General features: G+C 40.9%; 1 protein-coding gene across 1 annotated transcript in view; it reads right to left on the bottom strand.

Moving 5' to 3' along the window:
* ARHGEF4 (Rho guanine nucleotide exchange factor 4) overlaps positions 1-27,434 on the bottom strand; it is a 176,653-nt gene that overhangs the window by 121,766 nt on the left and 27,453 nt on the right. The window contains exon 2 of the mRNA XM_068145262.1: positions 318-4,712. Within this exon, the coding sequence (XP_068001363.1) occupies positions 318-4,712 (4,395 nt within the window). The remainder of the gene's footprint in view (positions 1-317; positions 4,713-27,434) is intronic.

Here is a 27,434-nt window from a genome sequence, read left to right as displayed (position 1 = left end):
AAGTGAAAACTGGAGTTGAACACAGAGTGATGTTTGTGTCATCTGTTTGAGGCATATTGGCATGTTTTGATGACTCCATTCCTTGAGGTTTTTGTGGTAAATCCTCCCTTAGACAGTGCAGCAATTCATATTATCTTGAACAGCAACAGAACAATTATGTATCGCTACTTGTATTAGACAAAGAGAAATATCTAAGCACCCATCTAACCTGTGTGTTCTTAAAGCAAGTGAAGAGTTTCACTGGAATTCCTAAACCGTATTAAACCAAAATACTGCAAACAAAACCACCACCTGATCATTCCCAAGCAACAACTCACCTCATCTTGGACCATGTCACTAGTGGAAGAAGCTGTGTTTAAGCTGATCTGAGATTGACTGCTTATGCCACTGTCATCCCTCTGGTATTCATTGTCCAGTGAGTGTACAGAAAGTAAGAGACTACCTCTGGGTTTCAGTGTTTTTGGTCTCTCAGGAGCCTCCAAATTGTTTTCAACTGTGGAGCTGTTCCCGAGAGACAACATCGAAGCAGCATATATTCTTCCAGGATAGCGGAAGCTCTTGTGTGGCGAAGCAGATCGTGGACTCTGTGGTTTAGGACTCATGGGCCTACAAGGCATGTCTTTACCATCAGAGTTTGAGAGCTGGGGACATAATGGACTTGACTGATTAAATGGCAACTGTGAGTCAGTAGGGCTAACCGGATTTTTTGTCCAGTATTCCTCTAAAGACGTATTTAAACTGCTGCTCAGAGCCTCCTGCTGTTCATCACAGTCTGAACTTGGTGAGTATCTCATCCCTGTGTCATAGGACTGTGTTCGCTTTCTTGACATACTTGCAGGTGAAGAGACACCAACAGGCTGCACAGAAGTGTCAAAATACTTGGTGTCTGTTGAGAGGGCATTAGCTGTTTCTGTTCTGAAAAATGTGTTTCTATCAGGACTATCCTGTTGCTCCTTTGATTTTGTTCTCATTACATGGCAGCTGGCTGCATTCAGGCTCTCCTGTGTTGGTGATAAACTTGCCAAGACAGGCCTTTTTAGTCCATCTGCCTCCTTGCTTTTTAGAAAAGTTTTCCAGCCACTCTGACGAAATTTGGCTTTCTCCTTTTCATTTTTCAGTGATACTCTTGAACTCTGCTCAGTATTTTCCTTTTCTGGAGATTTGGATTCAAATAAGCTTGAGAGAGATTTGTGTGCCAAAGCCAATCTAGTCCTAAACTTCTTAGCCTCAGGGGTTTTGTTTCTTTTGTATTCATTTTCAGGGAATGATTTCCTAATTCCAGCATACTCTACAGGTTCACTGTCATTGTTTCCAGCTGAACCTGATACTGCATGTCTAACAGCAGCCAGAATGGGAGAAGTTGAATTTGTATCTATGTCTTCCATTAATATTCGACCAGAGCCAGAAGCCTTCCTCAGGCTCATTCTGTTGAATAATCCTGCAGGTCTCTCATAAAATAAATCATCATCATCAGAGTACTCAGAGGTGTAGCTTTCCTTCCTGTGGAAAGCTGAACCAGATGAACAACTTTTGAAAGACTGTAAACTTTCAGTGTCTTCATCCTCTTTCCCAGCATCCAGTTCTTCCAACTTTACCTTGCTGCTGAAGAAACTGCTATTTCCCTGATTTTCTGCTGTACTGGGCTTAGTTTTCCTGAACGATGTCATTTTTGAGAATACTAAAAACCTGGAAGCTTTACCACTATTCCCATTCTTTGTTGGCTTTTGCATAGTTTTATAGAGACTGCTGCTACTTCCCAGGATGTTAGATGCATTCTCCTCCATCTCCTCGCTGTTAGTGCTGCAGGTACTTATGTTATCTAGGCCCAGCATGCAAGCATTACGGGTATCCCTTTTCACGGAATAGTTAAAGACATCAGACTCATCTAGATTCAGCGTACCATCTTGGCTAGGGCTAGGTGTGTCTTCTGAAGGAAAGTTCTCCTTTCCTTCACTAGGAGAAGGTTCTTCACAATTACCTACTTCTTCCTTTGAATCATTACAGCCTTTACTTCCTTGCCTACCTACGGCTTGTTCAGAGATGATGCTGGGCTCTTGGGGGTCTACATCATCACCATCTCCCTGACACAGATTTCTTACACTGCACATTTCCAGTGTTGCTGCACTAGCTATACTCAAGCCTTCCTCTCTGATTTGATGTGCTTTGAATTCTTCTTCCTTAGATACCTGCTTATCCTTTGTTTCAGCCTGTGACTTTCTGAACTGTTCTGTCTCTAACTCAAACCCAGTCTTTGCTTTGCAGGGCTCTTTATCAGCGATCATACCATCACTTTTGCTATGCCACATGCTGTATGCTTCTTCACACTGATCTGCCTGACCTCTTGCAGTGGGTGTATCATTGCCCAGTGGTACAGGAACGCTCTTGAATTCCACTTCTGCACTCGTTACCCAGGAATTATTACAGGTGAGCCCTGAGGATGAAACTGCATCTGTATTATCTCTTGTTTCTTCTGAAACTTCTGGGTTTTCTTCAGCTGTATCGCTACCAGAGAGTACTTCTGCACTACCAAGAACAGCATGGTTGGCTAGAATTTGTTCTTCACAGCTACAGCTTTCACTCAGAACTCTCTCTACTTCATCATGAGGCTTGCTGACAGTTTGAGGAGAAAACAAATCCCTCCTCACTACATTTCTCAATGCTTCAGTCACTGATTCAATAGGGAGGTTATCATTCAGTGTCTTGGACTGCAATCCTTTCTGTTCTACAGATACTATAATTAGGGCAGGCTTTAACTCTGGAACAGTCATAGAATTCCTTCTCTGGTTTAGATAATCTGATCTGGGAGTCACTTCAACAGTAGATACATTGTCTTCATCCTTTCCTTCACGAGGAGTCTGTTCTTTTGTTACTAGCTCAGAGTGACTCTTTGGGGCACCACTTTTGCAACTTGAACTTTGCTGCATTGACTCTTTGTGCTCTGCCCCAATGTTACTGCCACCTAGTTGCAATGTGGTTTCTAGGACTTTCCAACCAACATCGTGGTTAGAAGAATCATTTCCCCATCTTTCCCCTACCACAATCTCCATACTTGGCAGTTCAGATTCAAGTCCATGCTCTTTCGAACTTCTCTGATGTATTCTACCAGTGGAAACACAGTGTATAGAAGAATCACAATCTCTGTTTTCCACAATAGCAGGAAAACCTACATGACAAGCTGCTAGGTTCTCAGTGTCACCAATGCCAGATTCAACATCAATATCACAAGGGAATCTGTCTGCTTCCAGATCTTGTTCAGCTCTGTACTGGTCATTATTTATATGTTCTTCAGTGTTTATGATCACTGGCTCACAGCCCAGAGCAGATGAAGTCTCCTTTGGTTTCAGATTACATTCACAAGCATCAATCTGTGTAGAAGATAAACTTGTACCTGCTGCTTCTGCAGTAAGGCCACATGTCTCTGATTTATGGTGCAAATAATAATCAACACATTGGGGAGAACCTGCTGCTTGAGAAAGCTGAGGTTCATTTGAGTCTATGCCAGTATTAAGAAGAGATCTTTTTATGCCAAATTTGTCCTCAATTGGTATTGCCTTTTCAGGGCTTATAGGTATCTTTTCTACATTTTTCCAAGTGTATCCCAAATCCAGGCTTTGAAGATGTATTCTGGAACATGACCATCTAAATTTGTCTGTCCCCACATATTCTGTCTTGCTTCGAGCACTGATATTTTCTGGTACACTGTGCCATGTTTTACTTTCTGTAATCTCTGACCTAGTGAGTGGTGCTTGCAGTTTTGAATAAGTCTGGTAAAAGAATGAATCTGATGTAAACATGGTCTCTGTACTCCCATGTTTTATCCTTCTACCTGTAGTTTCTTCACTGCCAGCTGAGTTCCTCCTGCTGCATTTTACACTGGACATAGAATCTAAGTCACACTTACAGTCAGACGTCTCCGTGTAAATCCTACAGTTAGGTCCATTTGTTTCAAAATGAAGATTAGGCAAACTGCAGCTTGATGCTGCATCTGACAGGAAGGAAAATTGACACACCTCAGGAAAAGTCAAACAACTTTCTGAGTTTGCTTTGAAACATGCAGTGCTTAATGCTGCAGGACCTTTCTTCTGTCCTGTAACATCATCTGCAGTAGGTACTGAGCTGGTACAGGACTGCACTGCTACGCTCTCGAACTCTGCTTTATTTTGCAGTGCTGCTACAAACCTTCTACTTGTCTGTGATATAATGCCCTCTTCACTGACTTGGTTCTCTCTGTTGGAAATACCACCAGTTAATGTTAGATCTTCATCACTCAATTCTTCACCTTCTGACTTGACAGATTTCACAAAAAATTCTGTTTTCCTTAGTGCTGCTGTTGATTTTGAGGATGCTGCTAACTGCACCTGCTGGGTAAATTCTGGTTGCCTTGAGCACTTAAGTTCATGGAAGTGTGTTTCTGCATTTGCTTTAAGAAGACTACAGCACAGAATCTTTTTTTCAGTGAGAAGGCTGTTTGAATCCAAGCAAGTGTCCCCAGTTACATCACTAGAAACAGATTCTGTGTCTGATACACTCTCATAAGGCTCAGTTTTTACATCTGACAAAGATCCACTCTGATGTGACAGGGTCTCAAAATAATCTTCATCTGTTTCTTGGCTGGATCCACGTATCTCCAGCTCTGTTGTGCTTGGGGTAGAAGAACTCAGGTCATCTTCAAACTCTCCTTCACTGATGTAGTTTTCAACTGGCTCTGGGGTCTATGAATAAAGAGAAAAGAATGGCTTAGCAATGATTTCTCAAAGCATCAGGGTAGAATGAATTATTATTAGAAAAGAAGTGAGGAACACAATTTAATACACACTGATGTCTTTGGAAATTATACTTGGTATTTTACTTATTGATGGACTTGAAGTGTTCTATTTCTTGCTTTTTGTTTTTAAAATGTCTTAATTCATATTTGCTTTCATTTTAATATGTAATTGCAGAGAGGCCAGCATTTTACTTTTGGCCATACCTTTTATACCCCAGTACCAAGACACATTTCACATTCAGATAAGTCAAATGGAAATCATGCCTTGCCAATAGATTTAAAATCTCTAATTAATCCATATTCAGATTAAAGAAGATTTATGTGATTACAGAAATTACAGAAATGTGACATAAATATCTGCAGACCATTTCTGTAGCTGAATAACTACAGTAACCATACCAGAGCCTAAACCAAAGGAGAAGGAAGTCTTTGATCACTTTTCAGAAGGCTTATACCAGGAGCACTGCACATATTAGTTATCAGAACACATCTAAATCACTGCCTGAAAGCAGAAAGATCAAAATCACACCATCAATATTAGAAAATGTCTTTGTCACAGACAGCTACCCTGGGAGACTCTCTCAATCTTCTTTTCTTTAAACATCAGAAAGAAACCTGGATATTTCTTGAGTTTAAAATAGAAAATGAAGTCACAGCAAGATTTTCTTAATAATAGCCTTTAACCCTGATGTGGGGTGTCTCTTTAAGCAGACCTTGATAACAGTCATCAGAATGATTAGCACATTTCAAGATCTGAAAACTGAGTTAATGAAAAACATTTCTCTCAACCACAAGTGAATGGCATCCATCAAACTAGAATATAAAGTCCCTTGGCCTGAGCTGAATGTCACCTTCACCAGGGTGATCTGTCACAGAGGAAGTGCAAGTCCTCATATGGGAAGCCAAATTCCAAATCAAATCAAAGGATATGTCACAGAATTTCTGATTCTGGACTCCAAAACATAGAGGGTAAGTTGGAAAAAGGAAGGCACTAGGGTTACTTCCAAAAGGGAGTCTCAGTAAGAAGAATGGTATTTTCTCTTGACAGAAGAAGGAAAATATAAATTGAATGGATGAGGGAGAGGGAGGATTCAGTGCTTCAAAACAAACCCAAAAATCACTTTTACACCATTAAACCAAATTGCACTATAATGGCAACATGAGTCATGCAACCAGCAGAGCGGCATGTCCTTGACTGCATGCAATCAGTGATACATGTAATTGAGGTCCTTTAATGATGGCAAATCCCACTGTCACCAGGACAGAAATGACCAGCATTAAAGCAGCACAGACCAGCATTTTCACATCATGATGGAGCAGCATAAACTGCAAGCAGCTGGCTCACACAGCAGCAAGTACAGCAGCAGCTGTTCTGCACTAACAGCACTGCCTCTTCAACAGTGTTCAGACCACAAATTTACAGATGGCATTAAACTAAGGCAAAAACCATTCAGGCAAGATACCAAACTGTCTCCAAGGATAATTATGAATTAAAAAAAAAAAAAAAACCAAAAACCACAAAAAACCCCAAAACACAAAAAAAACCAAACCCAAGAAACCCCCCAAAAAAGCAGAGATTCCTTGTAGTCTATCTATCATTCCAAGTATAGCTATGTATGGATATTCATATTGTAATCCCTTCCAAATTAACTACTTGGGTTTAATGTGAATCAGAAAAAATCATGCAACAAAAAGAAGAAGTAAAGGCCCCACAATCACATCCATACCTTGTGGAAACAAAGTCTCTTCTCTCTAGCAACCAGCACCAGAACAAGGGGACACAGTCTCAAGCTGTCCCAGGGGAAGTTTAAGCTTGAGGAGGAGAAAGTTCTTCACTGAGAAAGTCATTTGTCATTGGAATGTGCTGCCCAGGGTGGTGGTGGAGTCACCATCCCTGGAGGTGTTCAAGAGGGGATTGGATGTGACACTTGGTGCCATGGTCTAGTCATGAGGTCTGTGGTGACAGGTTGGACTTGATGATCTTTGAGGTCTCTTCCAACCTTAGTGATACTGTGATACTGTGAATATCAATTAATGTCAACCAGCATTCCTGGACTGGAACCAGTACTAAGCATGTGCTCCCAGTGCTGCTAAGGGGAAGAGTCAGCATCAGAATCAGGCCGGTGGGGCCTGCTTTACCAGATGTACTTGGGATGGAGTTCTCCTGAGGAGACAGAGGACACAGAAACTTCAGTTCCCACTCTATCAGAGCCCTCTGCCTTACAAAGAAAGGAAATCTAAAGATGACCTCTATTAAACCTGAGATTCATGAGCTTCCCATGATGACCATGGAAGAAGTTCTAACAGGGCAAACAACATGCAGATAGTGCCATTTTTACCTTCTCCTACGGGTCTTTGACTTTTCAGTGTCTCTGGAGGGCCACCTGTTATATGCAGTTGAATTTCCTCCCAAACCATAGTGTGGGTATTTTTTTAGGATTTCTGGGACTAATTCTCTGTGGTTTAGTGTTTTGTTTTGTTTCTGTAAAAATTTAGTCTAAAGGACTCATTTGGAGCAGGAAGGGGGAAAATTACAATGAGCAAACTCTTTGATATAGCCCTGTCTTCCCAACAGAGCCAATCACAGGCTTGAGACCTGAGTAGACATGTGGCAGTGATCCTCAACTAGGTTGCTGATTAGACAACAGCCTTAATGCCCTTAATTTCCACGAGATTGCACTGGAAATTTCAAAAGTCAAAAAGTCTTTCCTGGAAAGGTTTCTTGAGAACACCTTCAGAACCCATGGACAGAATTGTGTCTTTATGCATTTCTTCAATCTCAAAGCAGATAAACAGTCAGAAGACTGGAACAAATATGAAAGAATCTAATAAAATGAGGCTTTTTCACTTCACAGAAAATAGGCAGAGTGAAGCAAAGCTCCTTCTCCCCATTCTTCTCTTGCATCTCTTTCACTCTCTGAAAAGTGCCAAGAAAACAGGATGAGGCTGACATTATTGATATAATATATATAATTATATCAACTATATATAATTATATCAACCAGAAAAACTTCAGAACTTTGGTTTCTCAGTCAGCAGAAAAACAGTTTTTCTGAACTGTTTTTTAAGTGCTACAGATATTTATAAAGAGCAAACCAGTATGAATAAGAGCAGATGCAGCACTGCACCTTGATAGGGATTGTTGAGAAGCAATGCTGTGGTCAGCAGTGGTTGTGAACCTTCAGACTGATTCTGCTCTGTGCACAATTGGAATCACAATAGGCACTCAGAAAGACATCAGAAATGGAACCCTGTTCAGGCAGTGTGAGAAGCATTATATAACCACTGAATGAAGATATTTTAGTTGCATCTTAACTGCACAAGAGGAAATAGAATTAAAAAATGGATCAGAAAACCAGAACTTCCCCTGGAGGTTCTTGCTTCAGCCCATGCAGATATGTACAGGCATCCAAAAGTAACTTTGGCACGAAATCCTTTACCAGTTTAGTGACCCAGTTGTTTCATTAATCATCTATACAAAGGAACAGCACTGTTTGCAAGGGTCTCCATCCTTCAGCTGTAACATTTTTACATACAGAGCCTTCAGCTGTAACATTTTTACATACAGAGCCATTCATATGTAAAGTCACTGAAAAGACACTAAAACATATCTCCCTTTTCTGCAAGAGATGAATGAGCTTTTCATGGCTCCCAAACACTGCAGTTACATTTTGCTGAAAAAGATCTCAAAGAAAATTCTGTTGATTTGTAAGAACCTGCACTGCACTAACAACTAGTGGCATGAAGAAACAACATGCAAACATGCTCTGCATAAGTGTATTTAGTGCCTTCACTGGAAAAACCTCCAAATGGTTAAGCAATTCCAAAATCAGCAGAACTGTGTGAGCAATTGCATAAGGCTCTCAGCTACCACCAGTGCAGGTGGTAGTGTCAGATGAAGACAAGAGGTAAAAGGGGCTGGAACCAATGGCAAAACAATGCCCAGAATCAGTGAAGTATCTAAACATCATCACAGCATCAAAACTGCTAAAGTCTCAATGTGTTTCCCCTCTTGCCAGATTGAGAGACCATGCTCTCTTTCTGTTCAGTGAGTGCTTCAACATTAGCTCCCAACAGCCTGGCCCCAGAGCTAAATCTGGGCCTCCACCATGAAGCTGTCTCATGACACTTGGTAAGTACAGGATTACATCAGCAGAAAAATGCCACAAATGGGGGCTGCTGCACTCCACACAGCTTCTCTGATTCAATAAATCAATTCCAACATGAAAACACTTATAGACCATATCTCTGTCCTTGGACATTAAGATTCATACTACCACACACAACTTAGCAGAAATGTTGGGCCAAGATAAAACGTGTTGGCCAAGGTGTTGTAGTTCCTAGTAACAACGTGACATCTGGGTGCCATCTAGAGGCTGCAATGAGGTGCCTGGTCAGACAGCCTGCATAGAGAAATGACATGCTCGCTTTAATAAATACAAGTTGCATTCCAGTGTCTTACTGTACTGCAGGTCAAGCATCTTACCAACAAATTCCTCAGTACTGCTTTAACTCCAGCCAGATAAAGACTGCCCAGCAGATAAAGAAGTGAGGCGCAAACTTTTGCTGTGTTAAGTAAAAGACAAATATGCAAGATGTGTAATTTGTAGAATGTGATTGCACAAACCCAGAAAGTTCATGGCTCCCTGTATGTTGTATTTCTGGTTTATTTCTTCCATTAAGTTTTACAAGCTGCAGTTTGCATAAGAAATACATTTTTATCAGTGTATCAATATCAAACACAGCTATTCTGAAAGTATTTGTAGACTTATTCTCACAAGTACAGCTTATTTGCATCAAAAGAATTCCTACATTTTAGCTAAGGCACTATGTACGTTCTTTCTTGAAATGTGAGGTTTAAACTGCATCAATAATTAATATTATTACTGTTCTGAAATATAAAAAAGTCATTTTTTGGTCAACACAGCCATATCTCAAAATTTAGAATGTGAGCAGCTAAAATTGAGAATCAGGGAGCTTCCCTGCTCTTTGATACTACTTGCATTCTTGCACTGCAGTAGTCCCGCTGCTGGCAAAGGTAAGAGGGGAATATATTGCTTTCCTTCTACTTCCACGGTCAACAAATGGAAAGCTTATAAACTTAGATTCCTTCATAACATCTTCATTAAAACAGGGATATATTTTGCTTGCTTTATAATAACAGATCAATACTCTTCTTCCTTCCCTCACACTCTTCATCTTCTTCAATGAAAAATACACATCACAAATCACAGTGTTTGTGTCAAGATTCAGTGTAAAGATATGAATGGGTAACAGCACTGCTCACATGAAACAGGGGACTAAGCTTCAATCAAAACATTTTTTTGTGCTAAAATGGAAATTCAACTTGCTTGGCCATGGGGAAGCTCTTGCCTCAGAGTTATGGAGGCAAATGTATATCTGCCTCTGTCTTTCACTAAGGCAGATGCACCTCTATGAGGTTGAAACTGTCTGGCAGATGCAACACTCAGCAAGTCCCTTCCTCCTCTCTCCACAGTGATTGAGAAATCTTCTTGCTTATATAAGCAGAAGAGATAAAATAATATGCCAATTCCTATGGAAAAAAAATAAAAAAAGTCTAAGAAAAGTTTAGCTAGCAACATTGTTGGACTAGCTGATTTTGGAGGTATCCTCCAACTAAAGATACTCTGTGATTTTATGGTTCAGTTGTTGTAGAGCATGGATTCAGCTGCATGAAGTTACGCCATTTGCAAAGACTGTTTTTGCTCACACTCTCTATGTCTCATCCCACAAAGCAGAAAGTAAAAAGACTATTTACAGGTATTTTAACACCTTCACTATAGCCTCAAGAACTAGGTCTGATCTGCAGCTGAAATGTGTGATCAGGTTGCAGTGCTCAAGCCCTTCCAATGGCCTCATAGTGCACTTCAGGGAAGACTTTCTCATTGAGTGCCCCGGTTTCAGACCTGGGCTGAAGCTGCAGTGTACTACATACTACTAGATGTGGGCACAAGCTGTTTAGCTGCTGGGGCTTAAGAAGTGACTCAGGTGCCTTTTTTGGTGGCTACTCAGTATCCAGCCTTTCTTCACCTTTGATCTTGGATACCTGATTTCACCTACATTCCTCCACCTCCTGACCTCAGAGCGGCACTGTAAATACAAGATTAAGTGACTAGGCACAGGGAAATGAAGTCTTCTGACTCAGAAGATGAACTGAGGTCACCTAAGCCCTGCATTCTATCTCAAGATCCACAAGAATTGTAGGAATCTGTGACCAAAATGCTTCCTACACTTTCTCAGCCCATTTTCAGGAACCTTTTACCCCAATGACAACTTCATTTGATGTCACTTGATTTGATTTACATTATCTATACTAACTCACTGCATGGAGAAATTAGCATTACTACCAACTGTGCTTTTGCCACAAGACTGATTCTTCAATCATGTAGCTGACTCCCAGGGCTTCCAATCCCAACAGTCCACAGAGCTAAAACAATAGATACAGTAGTTACAGTGGAATGGAGAATCTGAGCTTGGCATAGGAGGGGCCTCATCTGGAACCTTCAAGAAAACTTGATGTGTGTCTTCCATCAGGATACAGAGAGCAAGTGCCAGCGGTCAAAAGAACAAGAATGATCTAGGATGAATAAACCACAGGGTAAGACTGAAAATACTGTATATAGAGCAGAAAGAGAATACAGTGTGAAAACAGTCTTTAACCACTGATATAAGGGAGTCATCTCTTCAAGTGTATGACAAATACAACAAGTCTCAAGAGATTTAAATTGAAGCAGAGAAAACTGAAGTTACAGGAAATCAATATACCACTAACAGTGTGGATAATGAAAAATTGGGAGGGATTGCCTAGGGGATAACACGGAGTCACCATCACTTTCTGTCTGTAAATACACATTAGATACACGTCTAACAGGAATGACAAAGGTAGAGCTGATCTCCAGGGTAAGAGCAGATGAGAAGACCTTTGTTCAGCTCCTTGTAGCCCTCTAATTTAATAGTTATTAACCTGTAGATGCTCATTCATTTATTTTACTGCAATACAGGCCCCAGAGAGATATTCCATTATACAGAGATGATATGAAAGAGCAGTCATAAGCAAAGAAGTCCTGCAGCACTCCAGATATATAATCAACCTACATTGCTCTCTTCAGCTACAGGAGACCACATATTAGATGCAGAGCTCAGAAAGGGCCCAAGAATGTCCACTGAAGAGATGAGAGGTCTAGAAAACAACAGACAAGAAAAGACTGAAAGACCCAGGCCCATTGCTTAGTCTAGAAAAGACCTCATGCTACAAAACAGCATGTACCACCTAGTCCTTATAACTTAAGTTTTTTATTTCAAGCCTCAAAACATAGAATCATTGAATCAATAATGTTGGAAAAGACCTCAAAGATCATCAAGTCCAACCTGTCACCCAAGACATCATGACTACTAAACCATGGCACCAAGTGCCACATGCAATCCCCTCTTGAACACCTCCAGGGACGGTGACTCCATGACCAAGTTGGGCAGCCCATTCCAACAGCCAACAACCATCTGTGAAGAACTTTCTCCTCACCTCAAGCTTAAACCTCCCCGGCACAGTTTGAGACTGTGTCCTCTTGTTCTGGTGCTGATTGCCCGGGAGAAGAGACCAACCCCCTCCTGGCTACAACCTCCCTGCAGGGAGTTGTAGACAGCAATAAGGTCTCCCCTGAGCCTCCTCTTCTCCAGGCTAAACATGATAAAGACAACAAAATGGACAGAAGTTGTCCACAGCCTAGGTCATTTGACACAATCCTCTTAGGCACATCTGTCCTTCCCTCTGTCTCATGGGGAAATGAACAGTATGGTGAACATTCTTCACTGGCAGAGAGCACTGTATATCTCTAAATTGGATCACAAATCCTATCTATTTAGTTCTTCACATGAAGGAACTGCTGCTTGGTCTGTCATACCTATTTAATACCAAGGGAGATTCCAGGGCTGCAGATGAAGCTTCCCTAAACTTTAGCAATGAAGTAAGAGCAGAAACTGAAAAAGTCGTTAACTTCAAGAACATGGCACTCATTAGTTCAGTGGGAAGGATCCAACTTTCTATAATAAAAGACTAGAGAGAGGGCTGGAGGAGGTGAGAGAAGCTGTGATAAATCATTACACACAATTTCTTCAACTTGGCAATGTGCAGAAAGGAAGAAAAGTTCTTGCTGAAGAAAATCTAGGGTTGCAGGATTGTGAGCAGGAAGTGGGTATGGTTATAGGAAACCATTTATTCCTCAACTGTTCCCAGGTTCCCAAACTCTCTTGTATCTAGGTATTAGGAAATTTTTCCATGTAGCAGGGAATACAGTCAGAAGTGAGCAAGATCCTGTCACTTGATCCATACCACAATTCTTTACCTAGACAGCACTAATTTGAATACATAGGAAGATTTGGAAGCTTATCAGCTCAAAGATGAGCATTTCACTCTGAAATCCAGCTTTCAGCACTGTAGAATCAGGAACACCGTAACTATAGCCTCCTACCCAGTGATTTTGTTTGGCACAGCACTGGCTTAGAACCATCAGCAGGTATAAAAAATTTTGTAGATGTTATGTCTCACTTAACCCCATCTTAAGGCCAGTTTAGGAAAAATGGCACACAGATCTCCATGAACATGCAAAACATTGTCAATTTTAGTTAACAAACCAGACCTCACCTTTGCTCTTAACCACAAAGATCAAGTGATGTTTAAAAGGAAACAAGGGATGCAAATCATACATTTTCAAGTCTTTGAAGATCCTGTTGGCACTGCTTCAGGTCAATGCACTTCTTAGTACAGTTCATTTCTCTTCAGTCATCCTTTCACTTGCTTCAGTGCAGAATATGCAAAAAGCACCAGATTTTAAAAATCTCAATAATTTTTATGTTACCTGTCAGGTATAGCACTAATAACAGACATCAGAGGTACCATGTTCAATTGTCCAGGACAGTCTAAACATTTAATTACATTATGGTAGCTAATCACAAATAATTGCCTTAAGGAATGCAGATCGACTGTTCAGCTTCTGGCATGAAATTCAGCTAGGACAAAGCAAGCAGAACAGGAAGAAACCACAAACATCTCACAAACTCTATTTCCTCTTAGTCCTTAGTAGAACAAGAGAATACAGTCTCAAGCTGTGTCAGGGGAGGATAAGGCTGGATGTTAGGAAGAAGTTCTTCACAGAAAGAGTGATTTGCCATTGCAATGGGCTGCCCAGGGAGGTGGTGGAGTCCCCATCACTGGAGGTGTTTAGTAAGAGACTGGATGGGGTGCTTGGTGCCATGGTTTGTTGATTAGATGGTGTCGGGTGATAGGTTAGACTCACTGATCTCGAAGGTCTTTTCCAACCTGGCTTATTCTATTTTATTCTATTCTATTCTTTAGATTACTTCAGCTTGCTTCTGTACAACCCAATGATGACCACCTTGTTTGAGGACAGCCTAACAACACCCTATACACTGTGCTTTGGGTTCTCTTATTTTAGCATCACTTCTAACAACTGTCTTTTCCTCAGACCTGTCTCCATCAAGTTTCCTTATCAATGTTTAGTTTGTTCCCAGCCTTGTTATCATCTTACAAAAATTTCTAGTTCCACCGATCTGCCCGAGAGAAATCCAGGCTGGATGAGGCTCTGGCCAGCCTGATCTAGTGTGGGGTGTCCCTGCCCATGGCAGGGGGGTTGGAACTAGATGATCCTTGTGGTCCCTTCCAACCCTGACTGATACTGTGATACTATGAAATCAAATAAAGGGTGACTGTCAGAATTGAAGATGCTGAAATCATACCTTTTAAGGAAAAAGAAGTAAATAAAACCAATCAACCAACCTAAATACACAAAACAATAATTATATTTTTTAATTTAAAAAAGAGGAACTGCTCCTCCTTTCTTCTGCCACTACATAGAAGTAGGAAGTTTATATTCAAATAGAGCAGAGTACTGTGGGCATAGATATGTTACAGCAGAACTACAGCTCAGTCTTATTTCACAGAAACCTCAGATATTAACTCAAATCTAACTCAAATCTATGCTGTGGCAGTTTGAGGCTAGGTGGCTTTAAGAACCACAATGAACCACATTTGCCTGTCCCCTCTTTATATGTTAGTATTTATGATCTTTATTTACAGATATCTGAAATCTATAGTTTCATCACACAGCCATCACATTCCAAAGCACAATACCTATGGAGCAATGGAGGTTTCCACAAATCTTAGCTCTTACAGAAATTAGTTCTGTTACTATGTGCAACATAGAGGGTTAAGATTTTCTTCAGGCAGTAGACAGCTTCTTTAGTATCAGGTTCAAGGCTCCATTAAAAACATTATTTCTCTACCAGCTCTTTCAGTAGAAGCCTCCAACTAACACACCAATACACCAGAATCAGAGCAGACATTGCCTTCACGAAAGACCTCACCAACAGCTTCTATGTAAGATTAACATTTAAACTATCGTAAAGATTAAAGGACAAAAAGCAAAAGTCATTGCACATAACACCACACTGCCAATACCTTCACTACAGGAAAGGTTTTTGTATGTGTTCAAGTACTGCAGCTTAACCTGGAGGCTTGCAACTTAGTCTTGAGTTAAGATTCTGTATAAGCAAAAGACCCACAGCTTGAACTGTTTGGTCCAAGATGCCCTTATTTAGCTTTCAGTCACTCTTTCCCAGTAACTTGCAATCAACAGCCTACCTGATACATCCTGAGTTTCACTTTTGAAGTGGCAGGACATCTCACTTGCCAGCCCAAGTGCTGCCTCCCCATAACTGGTATAGATGACACAGGACTGTGACAAGATAGGATGAACTGATTTTGCTTCTCTTGGTCATATCTTGTTCGGAGGGCAGGGAATTCTTTCTGTCCCCAGCAGTACCATTGATTACAGCAATTACTGTTTCTTATCATCCAGATTTTACTATTGCCATTCCAGTTCTCCCACTGCTTTGTCAGAATTGAAATAAACCCAGGAAAAGTTTTCTGCAACAGTCTCTCCATCTGTGATCCCAGCTCCACTGCCTGGGCCAGATTCAAGGCATCAAGTTCCATCAAGAGCTTCTCATGAATTCGCCAATCTGCTGATTTATCAATCAACCAATTCAGGATCAGCTCTTCCTTCCAACAGCCAAAAGCACGCACTGATGCCAATTCTTGTAGTGCCAAAGCAGAAGCTGTAAAGGTTTCACCTCGCAGTTGTGCCTGCTGCCTGAACTGGAACCTCTGTAATACCATGCTCTGTCTGGGCTTAATGTGCCCTGAAACCTTCTTCATTGTTTCGTCAAAAGAGGCAGCTGAAACCAGGCTTGTAAAAGTCTTCTGATCTTTCACATCCAACAAATGGAGAACAGTCCTCAGGGAGTTTTCAGGTTTCACTCGTCTGTATCAGCCAAATCTCACAACCAGACACTGGCAGCAGGGGCCTGAGACATTTCACAGTTCCAGCAATACGTGTGATGTGAAGCAACAGCAAGATGCAGCTGGAAGTCCCCAGTCTTCACTGCCACCACTGTATAGGTCCACTGATATTTCTACTACCTCTGAACAAGAGGTGCATCCCAAACGCTTTGCCTCCTGTCACAGGAAACAATTTTTTGTCACCTAAAAAGTTGCTGTCTTCCAGCCCCTATTGTCTGGCTGGGCAGGAAATGCAGTGCTCCTCCCACACAGGCAGTAACAGTAGGGGCAGGTGAAAGGAGAAAAGCGAATGGGAAGGAAACAAGCAGATGAGATGGAAAGACTGTCCCACATGCCAGGAAAATTTGTTGCATGCCCTAACACCCCATACTAAGGCTTGTCAAATGTTTAATGGGAATCAAATACAAAATCTAGGTTGAATGGTTTTATGTATGTTGTTCACAGTAATATCAGCACCATCTTCACCAGCATTCCCTCCAAGGCATATGTAGAAAGTCATCAGGACTACAGGGGCAATGAGATGGTGCTGAAAGTCATGGCTGACATGTTTGCCTTCATAGATGCAGGCTGTCAGCTCTTTTTTTATTTTGATGGCTAACCCTCACACCTAAGAATGACACCTCCTATGCCAGAGCCTACCGATCTGTTCAAAAGTGGCACTATTTCAGTAGTAGGAAACATTTTTTCACGGAAAGAGTGGTCGGGCATTGGAATGGGCTGCCTAGGGAGGGGGTTGAAAGCACACCCCTGGATGTGTTTAAAGGTCATTTCTCTGATTCTGTTTCTGTAAGAACTGCAGAACTCTAGAAAGATCTTTGTATAGGTAATTTTTTTAGTCAGGGCTGGAGTTTGCAGCTGTCCCCATTGTGCAGCTGTCCCCATTGTGCAGCTTTCTTCAGCAGTGCAGTTTTCACATAGCAGGTACAACTGGAAATGCAGCACCTCAAAATGTGTGTTGTAGAAAGGATATTGAAAATTAAGGACTAAGTGTCTTGCTTGCTCCGCACATTTGTGAATATGTATGGTAATAAGAAACACTTCTTAGGCATTTTTCATACTTCAGTGGATGTCTGCTGTATCCCAGCCAAAGAGACTGGAGGAGCTTGTGTATCTCACCCTATAATCAAGGAGGGTTACACAGTTCCTTGCAGCAAATCTCTATGTAGGACAAGATAATCACAGTTTTAGGGTACTCTCTCAATGAACTCTCTTTGTTAAGCAATACTAATCAATTTTTTTGTAACAGTAACATAAGCCTAAAAAAACCTTCTGAACAACACTGGAGAATCTCAGAGATTTACCTATAGCTGCCCACTGCTTTACTATTTGTCTTTTACTGGAATATACTAGCTGTTTCACTAAAGGCTTTGTAAAACAAGCTTGGGTGGAGATGGAATGCTGAATTACTCAACAGCTTTTGCATTTCTCAAAGGCTTGAACCTTAAGAGGTTTAAAAAGTATTGTTCCAACAATTTAATAAAGGAGGATTTAAGTTAAAATTAATCTGGAGAATCTCAGTCCCATTTTTAGCAATAAGATTTACTGTACAGAGATTAATGACAGAGATTTTGGTTATTCTTATAAGAGAAGTCTAAACTTTAACTTATGGGCATAAATTTTTCTGCCACTTAAAATTCTTAGTGTCCACAGTCTTTACAAGATTGTGCATTCATTTACAGATTCAGTTGTCTTGAAAGTGGTAAGCTAAGTGAAAAAAGGAAATGAAGGTGAACTTCTCAAAAAAATCCCAGCAAAAGTTAAAAAACCAGAGTGCCTTGAACTGTTTTGCTCAGAACACTCCACTGTGCAGCTTGTTTGTAGTCACCAGACATAAAGCACAGAAAATGGCTGGAGAATGGCAAGAGAACTCTGCCCAGTGGAGGCAAAATATACATCTCAACTGCTGTCCTGCCTTTCCCTTGCATGCCTGCTGCCACAGAAGGCATTGAGGAAAGATGCAGGGAACTACTCTTCTGTAGCACAACAATTTAGGAAGGCCACTGAGCACAGAATCAGCCTTCCCGGCTAATTCTAAGACACATGAACATGGGTTTAAATTTTTCATCAGTTTTCTGTATACTGGTTTACTTCCTTACTATGATTTGGTTAATGGAGCTCTAATTAAATGTGGATGTTGTCAAAAGCTTGCAAACAAAAAAGACATCGCAAGACTTTGGTTGTAGTTATCATACACAAAAACAATGACAATCACTTCATTTAGGGCATCAAAATTAAAAACAAAACAAAACGAAAATACCAAACCCAAAAAGAAGAAGAATTCTGATTGCAAAGCCTGTGATGTAAAACTCTTACTAGCTCTTTAGTAGAGCTGGACAAAACCTATCAGTGACTACACTGGTAATGTCAGTTCATCTTAACAGATTGTGAAGTTTCAGCAGCAGACTAACTGACCTGTCATACCAGGCTCATCCTCCAACTGTGTTCAGACACTTTTAACAGCCAATGCTTTGGATTTTTTTCTTGGCTTGAAATATTGTCAAGTTAGAGCATTTATGTGTATTAACTATAACAGGTTCACATTTTCTCGTGAAGCTACCCAAAATGCCTAGTAGAATATTTCATTACTACTTAGCTGTTAGGAAGTTTGCTCCTTTACAAGGTGTGAATTCTCTTACTGAGAGTTCTGTAGTCAAAATCTGCAGGAATTTCCTTGCCAAGGAAAAGCAAAGCATCCCACCTGCTATCTAAGGTAGGAGAAAACAGACGTGCACATGTGCCCATGGCTTGTTTAGAGACAGTGGAGTTCAGTGAAGAGAAACAGTTGACCAAACAGGAGAAGACGGCACCTCTGTGAGGCCCCAAAACAGCAACTGCCCTGGCAATTTACAAGGGAACAGGAGAAATGGATAGAAGACAAAGGCAGCCAAACTACAGAAAGCTCCTTCAGAAAAACCCCATTCTAAGAGTTATGCCTGTGAGGCAGGCAAGGTGTGTCAAGGCATGTTCCGCTCCATGCCATGGAGCAAATGACTGGTGGCAGAAAGACAAGCTCTGGGAAGCTCTGGGTGTGCTCAGTGTTCACTGGTGTGGGCAGGATGCCATTTACATAGGGAACTGTTAATCCTATTGATTCAAGTGATAATACACCCCACAATTCACACAGGCATCTTGTTGCCATCTCTCTGGCCAGCTATCCAGAAACAGAATCATAGAATCCATTTCCTGTTCAGGAAAGCTATATCTTTGAGAAGACTGCAGCACCTGATTCAGCAAGAGCTAAGCTGATAATACACTTTCTTTTAATTTGTGGCCAGCCATGGTATGCAGGTCTCTCTAGTGATCAAGGCGTTTATCACCTTCAAGTTAGCCAGGTGCTAAAGCTGGAAGGAACAAAAGCCAAGGCTGCTGACCCAAACTAGCCACAGAAGCTATTCCATAGCATAAATGTCATGCTCACTATAAATTAGAAAGAGTGCTGAGGACAATCTCTTCTCCTGATGGCTGCCGTCCCTGGAGGCCCATCATTCATTACTCTGTTCCCAAGGCCAGCTCTCTTGTTTGCTGTGACTGTCATATTGTCACTGGACCTGTGGTGCTTGCAGTGCTTGACATTTACATTCACTGCTGGAAGTGCACAGCTTGTGACTACAACATAGGCTGAGTATAACTTTTATACTTTATATTAGCATTAGTATTAATAGTAAAGGTCTTATTATTTTCTTAAATCCATTTCAATCCATGGGTCTCCCTTGCTTTTCCCAATTCCCCTTCTCAGGGCAGCGCATCATTGGGTGACAGATTGACTAACTAAACAGAGGCACCACAACCAAGGAGTCAAGAAGAATGGCATCAGCATTCAGGACACTTATCTAGGCTCTACACAACTATGGCACACCACAGACAAAGCATAAAGAGCTGGTTAACCTCTATGGTTGCATTTACATTGGTTTCACAATTAAGATATCATTAAACCAGATCATGCCCTATCATGATAAGAATCCTAGTGGGACAGAAATACACGAAAAACCTTTGAGTGAGATTGAAAGTGATGCACAAATACCATTCTGAAACTTCTCATCTACAAACCATACCACAAAAGAAACCTGAGCAGATATATCAGCTATTCCTGTTCTCCCTCACAATCCAAACTTGGTTAACTTGGAATTATAAACAGACCCACTATATAGCAAAGAAGGGAAAAAAAACAACTTGAATGGCAAACATGATGGTGGTGAGATGCTGGAACAGGTTGCCCAGGAAGGTGGTGGAAGCCCCATCCCTGGAGGTATTTAAGGCCAAGCTGGATGTGGCTCTGAACAACCTGATCTAGTGTGAGATGTTCCTGCCCATGGCAGGGGTTTGGAACTAAATGATCCTTGAGGTCCCTTCCAACCCTAACAATTCTATGATTCTATGTTTGAGCCAAGCTGTTTCTTTCTGTAACTATTACTTTGCTCCACAGTGATGTGACTGAACATGAGTTTCCAACACTAATTACAGCTGCCATGCATAAGACATTTTCTCTGTCATTGCCCACCCACATCTCAGAAACTGCCTGTGTCACCACTCAGAGGAGTGACTGCACAGTTGCTCATGTACCAGGAGATACCTGCTTGAACTGGAAATACCAGAAACACACAAAGTGCATTGCTTCTAATACTTGCAGTCACTGGTTCAACCCCAAAACACCACTGTTTCTTTATATTTTGTGTAAATAAGACACAAGGATTTTAGAAGTTTATGACAGAAAACTGAAGAATGAAACCTCTTCTTTAAAAGACTTGAGTTTCTGCGGTGTCTAACCATGTTAAACAGTGCTCATGAGTAAAACATGATCAGGCAAGATCTCTGGATGTCCTGTTGGCTGAAGCCCATACTGTCTAGTATATCTACAGGACTCTGTAGACATAGGAATGTTCACATGGACATACTTGTCAATGCACATTTCATTAAATCTGCACATCTTTTTTTAATTTATGTCATCTCTCCTCTTTTGTAATCCTCCCCATTTCATCAAGTTCATTTTGGGAGGTAGATTCAAATGCCATTTGATCTTTGTCATGGGTTGTATCCTCAGTCCCTGTGGTTGCAAACTGCAGTGTGAGCAGCATTTCTCCAGTTCTGCTCTAGTACCCCCAGCTTTTCCATCACATACAAAGAAGCAGGCCAGAAATCAAAATTTGAGATAAGAATGTCACTACCATAAAACCTGCTGAGCTCAACAACATACTTCTTAATCCAGAAAGGAATCTAAAGACATTAAAGAGCAGATAGGCTGCCTCTGCCACAGCACTATACTGTGGCTGACCTGCCTGTTTTCCTAAAGAAACAACACTGAGATTTGAAAGGAGGGGATGTCAGAATTAAACAGAAAAGGAAGACATCTTGGGCTCTATTGAGCAGGAGACAAGCTTCTGTAAGCATTCAGTAAATAAATAGAAACTGATGCTTCAAGAATTTCTTCACAGGTGTCTCCCAGTGAGAATTGTTTAGCTTGGCCAGGTGGCCTAAACTTTGCATTTGAGAGTGGTGGATGGAAGGCAGCTTGATTTGCCTTCTCAGCAAGTATACCATGCATTCAGGTGAAGGAAGATGTTGCCAAAACCCTACAGCATTGAAACAGGTCCTATAGGAGTAAGCAAAAAAGTCTTCTAATCACAGACCTCCCTGAGCATCAACAGTAGGAAAGGTGGGGGAAATTGCATAGAGCATTTTCTACAGCTCAGGCAAACATTCTGTTAAAGCTTCTACTGCAGAATCATACTAATATCAGTGTATGAAAAGAAGATAATGAGATTAAGAATAAGTTTAAGTTTGTACAAAGTTAACAAAAGCAGATTTGGAGAAGGCTGGCATTGTACTTGGATCTCAGTAAACACTGGGAGCTGCTGCTCATGTTTGTATTTCTCAAATTCGTTGTACTGGTGACTACAATTCACTAGGTGCAATGTACAGTTTCCACTGAGAGCATGAGAGCACTAGCAGGATCTACAGTCATATACATATATATGTAGTGAGTTATATATATTTCATGTTACCAAAACTATGAACCTTAGGGCTGCAGGACAAGCAGGATGATCATTTGTAACACTAAGAAGAATATGACACCACAGTATGATGCATTTCTGCAGTCCCACAAAGCTTTTCATACAAGATGTCAAAATATTGAATATGAATGGCCCAAACTTCTTGGAAACAACAATTCCCACACTGACAGCATAAGACAAGATTGGTTATAGTCCAGGAATTCCTGCATTACTATAAATCCAGGAGCTGCCAGGCAGTCATATCAGTTCAACAGTCTGATCTGAAAAATGGTATCAAGTATTTTATGATTTCATGGATTCCATCAGTTTGAAGACTGCAAATGCATGGGGCTGGGCCCCATATCTGTTCAGTGGCTTATCTACTTAATGAAGTTACTCAGTGTAGTACAGTATCACTGCACCAAATGAAGATTATAGGAACAGCCCTTGACATGTAATCCACCTTTCTCTTGTCCCTTAGTAAGACTGAGCAACTGGTCAGACTCAGGGAGCATAAGAGGTCATGCCAGTAACTACTGCTGAGGAAGAGTTGTATTAATCCAATTCCTACATACCTCTGTGGATAAAGATTACTGTTCCAGTTGTTCTTCAGTGGCTGCTGGACCCAGTGTCCCAAGTAATCATCAAACACCTCAAAGAGAGAGACAGTATGGCAAGCTTGATGCAAATGAGTGCCCCAGCAAAACAGTATTCTTCTCACCAGCTGTGTTTCATTGAGCTATCACAATAAACATGCTGCTCACTAGAAAGGCTCTCTGATGAGGCAGGCAGATTGTGGCTCCAGCAGTCTTACCCAGAAGCTTTCAGAAAACCCTTTTCATTACTCATCAATCACTGCACAGTTTCTGAAGTGAGTACTTCTTACCAAAAAAAAAAAGTGAATCAGCAGTACCAGGGACAACTGAAAGACCTCCTGGTTTGGGACAAGCCCCTTCTACTTATTTAAAATGAAAAAAAGGATCATGAGACAATTGCCTAGGGCCTCTCTTTTCACCAGTGAACTTTGCACAGTTTTATGGAGATGTCCAACTGAAATGTACATGTTGTTAGTAACAGGATCACTTCACTTCAGGTGAGGCAAACATTCAGACTTGTTACCACACAGCCGACTTTGCACTAAGTTCATAGCACTGAACTAGGTACAAGTGAAGCCTTGTGCTCTAAAATGAGATGAACATTTTTCCCATGTCCTAATTGCCACTTCCCCCTCCTTGCCCTCTCTTGTTTTCATTAGTCACTGGAATATATGGCTTCTTTCCAAAGGAGAATTCTCTGTCTGCTTCACTGCTCAACTCTGTCTACCAAGTTGAGATAAATAATGTTCTGCTTTAACCACTCCTCTGGGATCTAAGACAATTTAAAGAACTTGAAAACAGTTGGACTTGGCCATATTTCCGGCATTACCTTGGCTTGCTACATGTTCTGCCATAATGCTTCTATCTGTAACACGAACACAGGATGAGTGTGAACCCACTGGTATTCACTGTCATTTGACAGAATGGGATAAAGGAGATAGAATAGTTATTTAAAAAGATCTAACCATTGGTGGATGTGCTCCCAGGATTTCCTGGATATATTTGCCTCATTTTTATATTGTATGTATGTACTTGGTTTTGTGTCATCACTTTAAATGTTGAACAGCTGAGAAAAAAATGTGACCATGAAGCAATGGTAGTTCCACCCTCACAGCAGCTGCACTAAGTCTACAAATTGAAATATTAAGGGAAAATATTTTAACATGCAAATGTCAAAAGCTGCTCATAAAGGAAAACATCTAAGATGTGCTTGTGCTGGTATTTGGATGAATGACAACTGTTTGGGGGTAAATCTGAAGTGCTTCCTTAATGGGTATTCCATTATAGAAAAGAGATAGAGATACCAATACTGCTTTCATACACTACAGTTCAACAATTTATTTCAAGCTTTCCCAAGTAGCAAAAAAAAAAAACACTGCAGTGTCAAAAGAGAGACAGAGAAAGAGATAAGGAGGGGAGATGGGAGAGGAGGAAGAGGAGAAAAGGGAGAGGAAAAGGTATCGTTATATTATCTAATTTAGAGTGTGAGTGACAGCAGTTAAATGAAAAAATAATTACGTTCACATTAGGATTATCAAGATCAATAACAGGATTAATGCACTTGACCACAGCTGACCACTAATTCAGGACCTCTTCTGATGTCAGTACGACCAAGTGAACATTTAGTTCCAACTGGAGTCTAAGATACAGGTGCAGAATTTGTCCTGTCAGCTTTTTTGCTATGGTGTAAAAGAAGTATGAGGAATCAAGATAAAACTGAAAGCTTCCAAGTGTTAATTTCCAGAGATGTTGGATTTCTGAACAAGGCCTTGGCTATAATATTCTTGCCAGAGTTCCCAGGAGATGACAAGGCATGTGAAATATATCCTGCAACATTTAATTTCAAAGCTCTGGTATCAGAAGTTTCACGTAACTGAAATTTATGAATTTTTTGCACCAAGCCAACAGTTGGAGAGATGAAACATATTTCCTGTAGTGCACCAAATGCAAGTACATTCCTTTTACTCCCAGTACAGCAGAGGTCAGAGCCCAAAGGCAATCATCAGGCTTGGAAAAGGCTGATGACTAATGTGTCCATGGCAATTGGCATCTCCGAAGTGGTCAAACACAAATACCTTTTCTTTCCATCTTCATGACAAACAACAACACTGTGCAACAGTAATGAGCCATAAGCAAGGCTCACTCTTTCAGCAACCACACATGAGGAGCTGGTTATCTTCCTTGGCTGGGACAAGACTAGAAAGGCTTCAAGAACATTTCTATTTCCAGAGCACTGAGAAGCCTACAGTCAAGATTGTGTTTGCAGAACACTTTAGTGAATCCACTGGTAAGCACCTGAATACTTGCTACTGCTGCTGGGAAGAGCATGGTCCAGGAAGAGGAGAAAATAGGACATGCACTATGGGAGCTGAAGGAAAGTTACTTTTCTCAAGAAATCTTGAAAGCTCCACCAAATTAATCATTGTAAGACAGCGCTGAGCTTTAAGCTGTGACTGCTTGGGAAAAAAAGTCCCTGGGAATCCTTCCCACCCCTGTGAATAACTGTGTAACTACTATTTCTTTTGTCTCCTATAAAAGAAAAAACCAGCCTGGCGCCACATTATAAAGATAGACTGAAAACATGTGCTGACTTGGCATCTAGTTATGTCATACAAATTTTAAGCCACAACAATGCAAACACAGGAAAATTTTGGGTATTAGGCAGCAATAAGAGGGAACACTGTCAAACCAAGCAGTTCACTCACACTAATTAATCTGGACAGCTCACTGAGGGAAGCACATCTTATTTATGGAATCCTTGTATACTAAACCAACATGAGTTACCATATTGAATCATGTCACATTATACATTTAGATGTCTAAAGCATGTATAGATTTACATAAATTGAGTATCTATTTACTTAATAATTAATTTACAGGAATATTCATTTCTTTTGGTACTGCACAGTTACTCCTCAATCTTTCTGAAAAGCATTGTAGATGCTAACATTTAATTCCCTGTAAAAAGAAAAATAGAAACACTTTTTCCTTTTCAGAGGACACTTGTTGGGACACTGTTAGTTCTCCTCGGATGTCTTGTGTGTGTGTGCAAACTGCTCGTATTTCGGCCTTTTCAGGATGAAGTCTGTGATGCAGAATGCAGCTTCCCATTTTGACAGCATCACTGACCAATGAGCACTGAGTGCATTTATGACACCTTGGTTTCTCTTCTACTAAAACAGTTATATGCCCTCATCACATGAGACACCAGATTTTAAGGACCTTCAGACACAATATCAAATTGTCAGTCAGAAATATGTTTCAAGAATGTCAGATACAAAATCTGATCCTTAGCACAAATGTGGAAGACTTGCGGTTCATCTGTCTGACAAACAATATTACTCTGAGAAGTGCCTCTGCATTCTTACAGCCACTCTTCAAATAAAGACACACTATGCCTTATATTTTTTTGCTGTTACAGATTACCAGTTTTTCTAAAACTCTGAACATCTAAAGCTTGAGTGTGCCTTGCCTATTGCCTTTAAGCAGTTTTATGCAAACCCACCCATTTCTTATATACAGCACACAAATGCATGGTGCCCACAAACTTGTTCCCCAGAGTCTCTGCCTCTAAATCACTCAGGCAAGTAGCCCTAAATCACAGGAAGTGCCCAACAGGAGTTTCAGCATGTAATTTTCAGTCAAAAACTACAGGGCCTCTGAACAAGGGAAATCCTGCATAGGTACCTCATGTTTACATGCAGGGGGATTGTCCCATAGCAATCTTAAACCTCATACAAGAGTCACTGGGTGTAGTTTTTTAGTAAGCAGCAATATGTAATCAGCAGTGGGAAATTAAGGGAGTCCTTCACAACTGACCCTTTCAGGGAAGGCAAGAAGGAAAGTGGTAAGGCTGGGTAAAGGGGAGAAACTAGCAACAGTTGCTAGAAGATGAACAGCTGCAACAAAAAAGCAACGAGATAGAATGGAAGCCAACTTTTTACTCTTCCAATTAAGCTTTCTATATGAAGGACTATCTTTAGTCTCTAGCAAAAAGAAGTGATGAATCAGAGGAAACTGTTTAGACAGAGAGTCATTGCTTGGCACTGCAAAGGAGGTGACATGCTCTAGTCTCGCCCCTAGTTTGCACTGCAGGGCCTGTCAGTGCACTGACACACTTAGCAACTGCATACAGGATCTTCCCACTCCCCACCACTACAGAATGAGGCCTGCCAGAAGCTGTTCAATGCTCTGGAGAACCATAGCCACAGATCAACACAAATCCAGCTCAACCAGTAAGTACAGCACTCATGCCAGTTTGACTCACTTGCTCTTTATTAAAAGCAAACAAAACCCCACAAGTTTTCCATGGAAAGTTTGTCTCCAAATGGGACCTTTGCAGATTCTCAGGGCTAGTAAAAGAAGGGCACTGTCTTCTCCACATTTAAGAGAGCTGCTCCATGTGGTACTCAGAAAAGAGTAACATCTTTGTATTCAGGTCTAAAAACTGAACAAAAGCAAAGAGCAGCTACCTGTTGTCTGGAAACCATCCTTCAGCTCTCATCCTCCAGTCCCTGAAAGATGTTCTGTTCCACCTGAGGCACTGTCAATTATGATTTTACGTTTGAGCTGAGGTGAAGGCTTGTAGCCAAAGATGTTTGTTTAGTTCTTTGAGATTAAGTGCCAATATAACAATATCTGGTCTGCAGTTAGTGAACTCTTAGCACAATTGGGTTTTTTGCAGAGATGCT

Source organism: Melanerpes formicivorus, unplaced genomic scaffold (genome assembly GCF_026170545.1).
Source record: "Melanerpes formicivorus ecotype bairdi unplaced genomic scaffold, bMelFor1.0.p_v2 SCAF_12, whole genome shotgun sequence".
Classification (NCBI taxonomy): domain Eukaryota; kingdom Metazoa; phylum Chordata; class Aves; order Piciformes; family Picidae; genus Melanerpes; species Melanerpes formicivorus.
The sequence above is the reverse complement of the archived record's forward strand: the minus strand, read 5'-3'. Positions and strand labels throughout refer to the sequence as shown.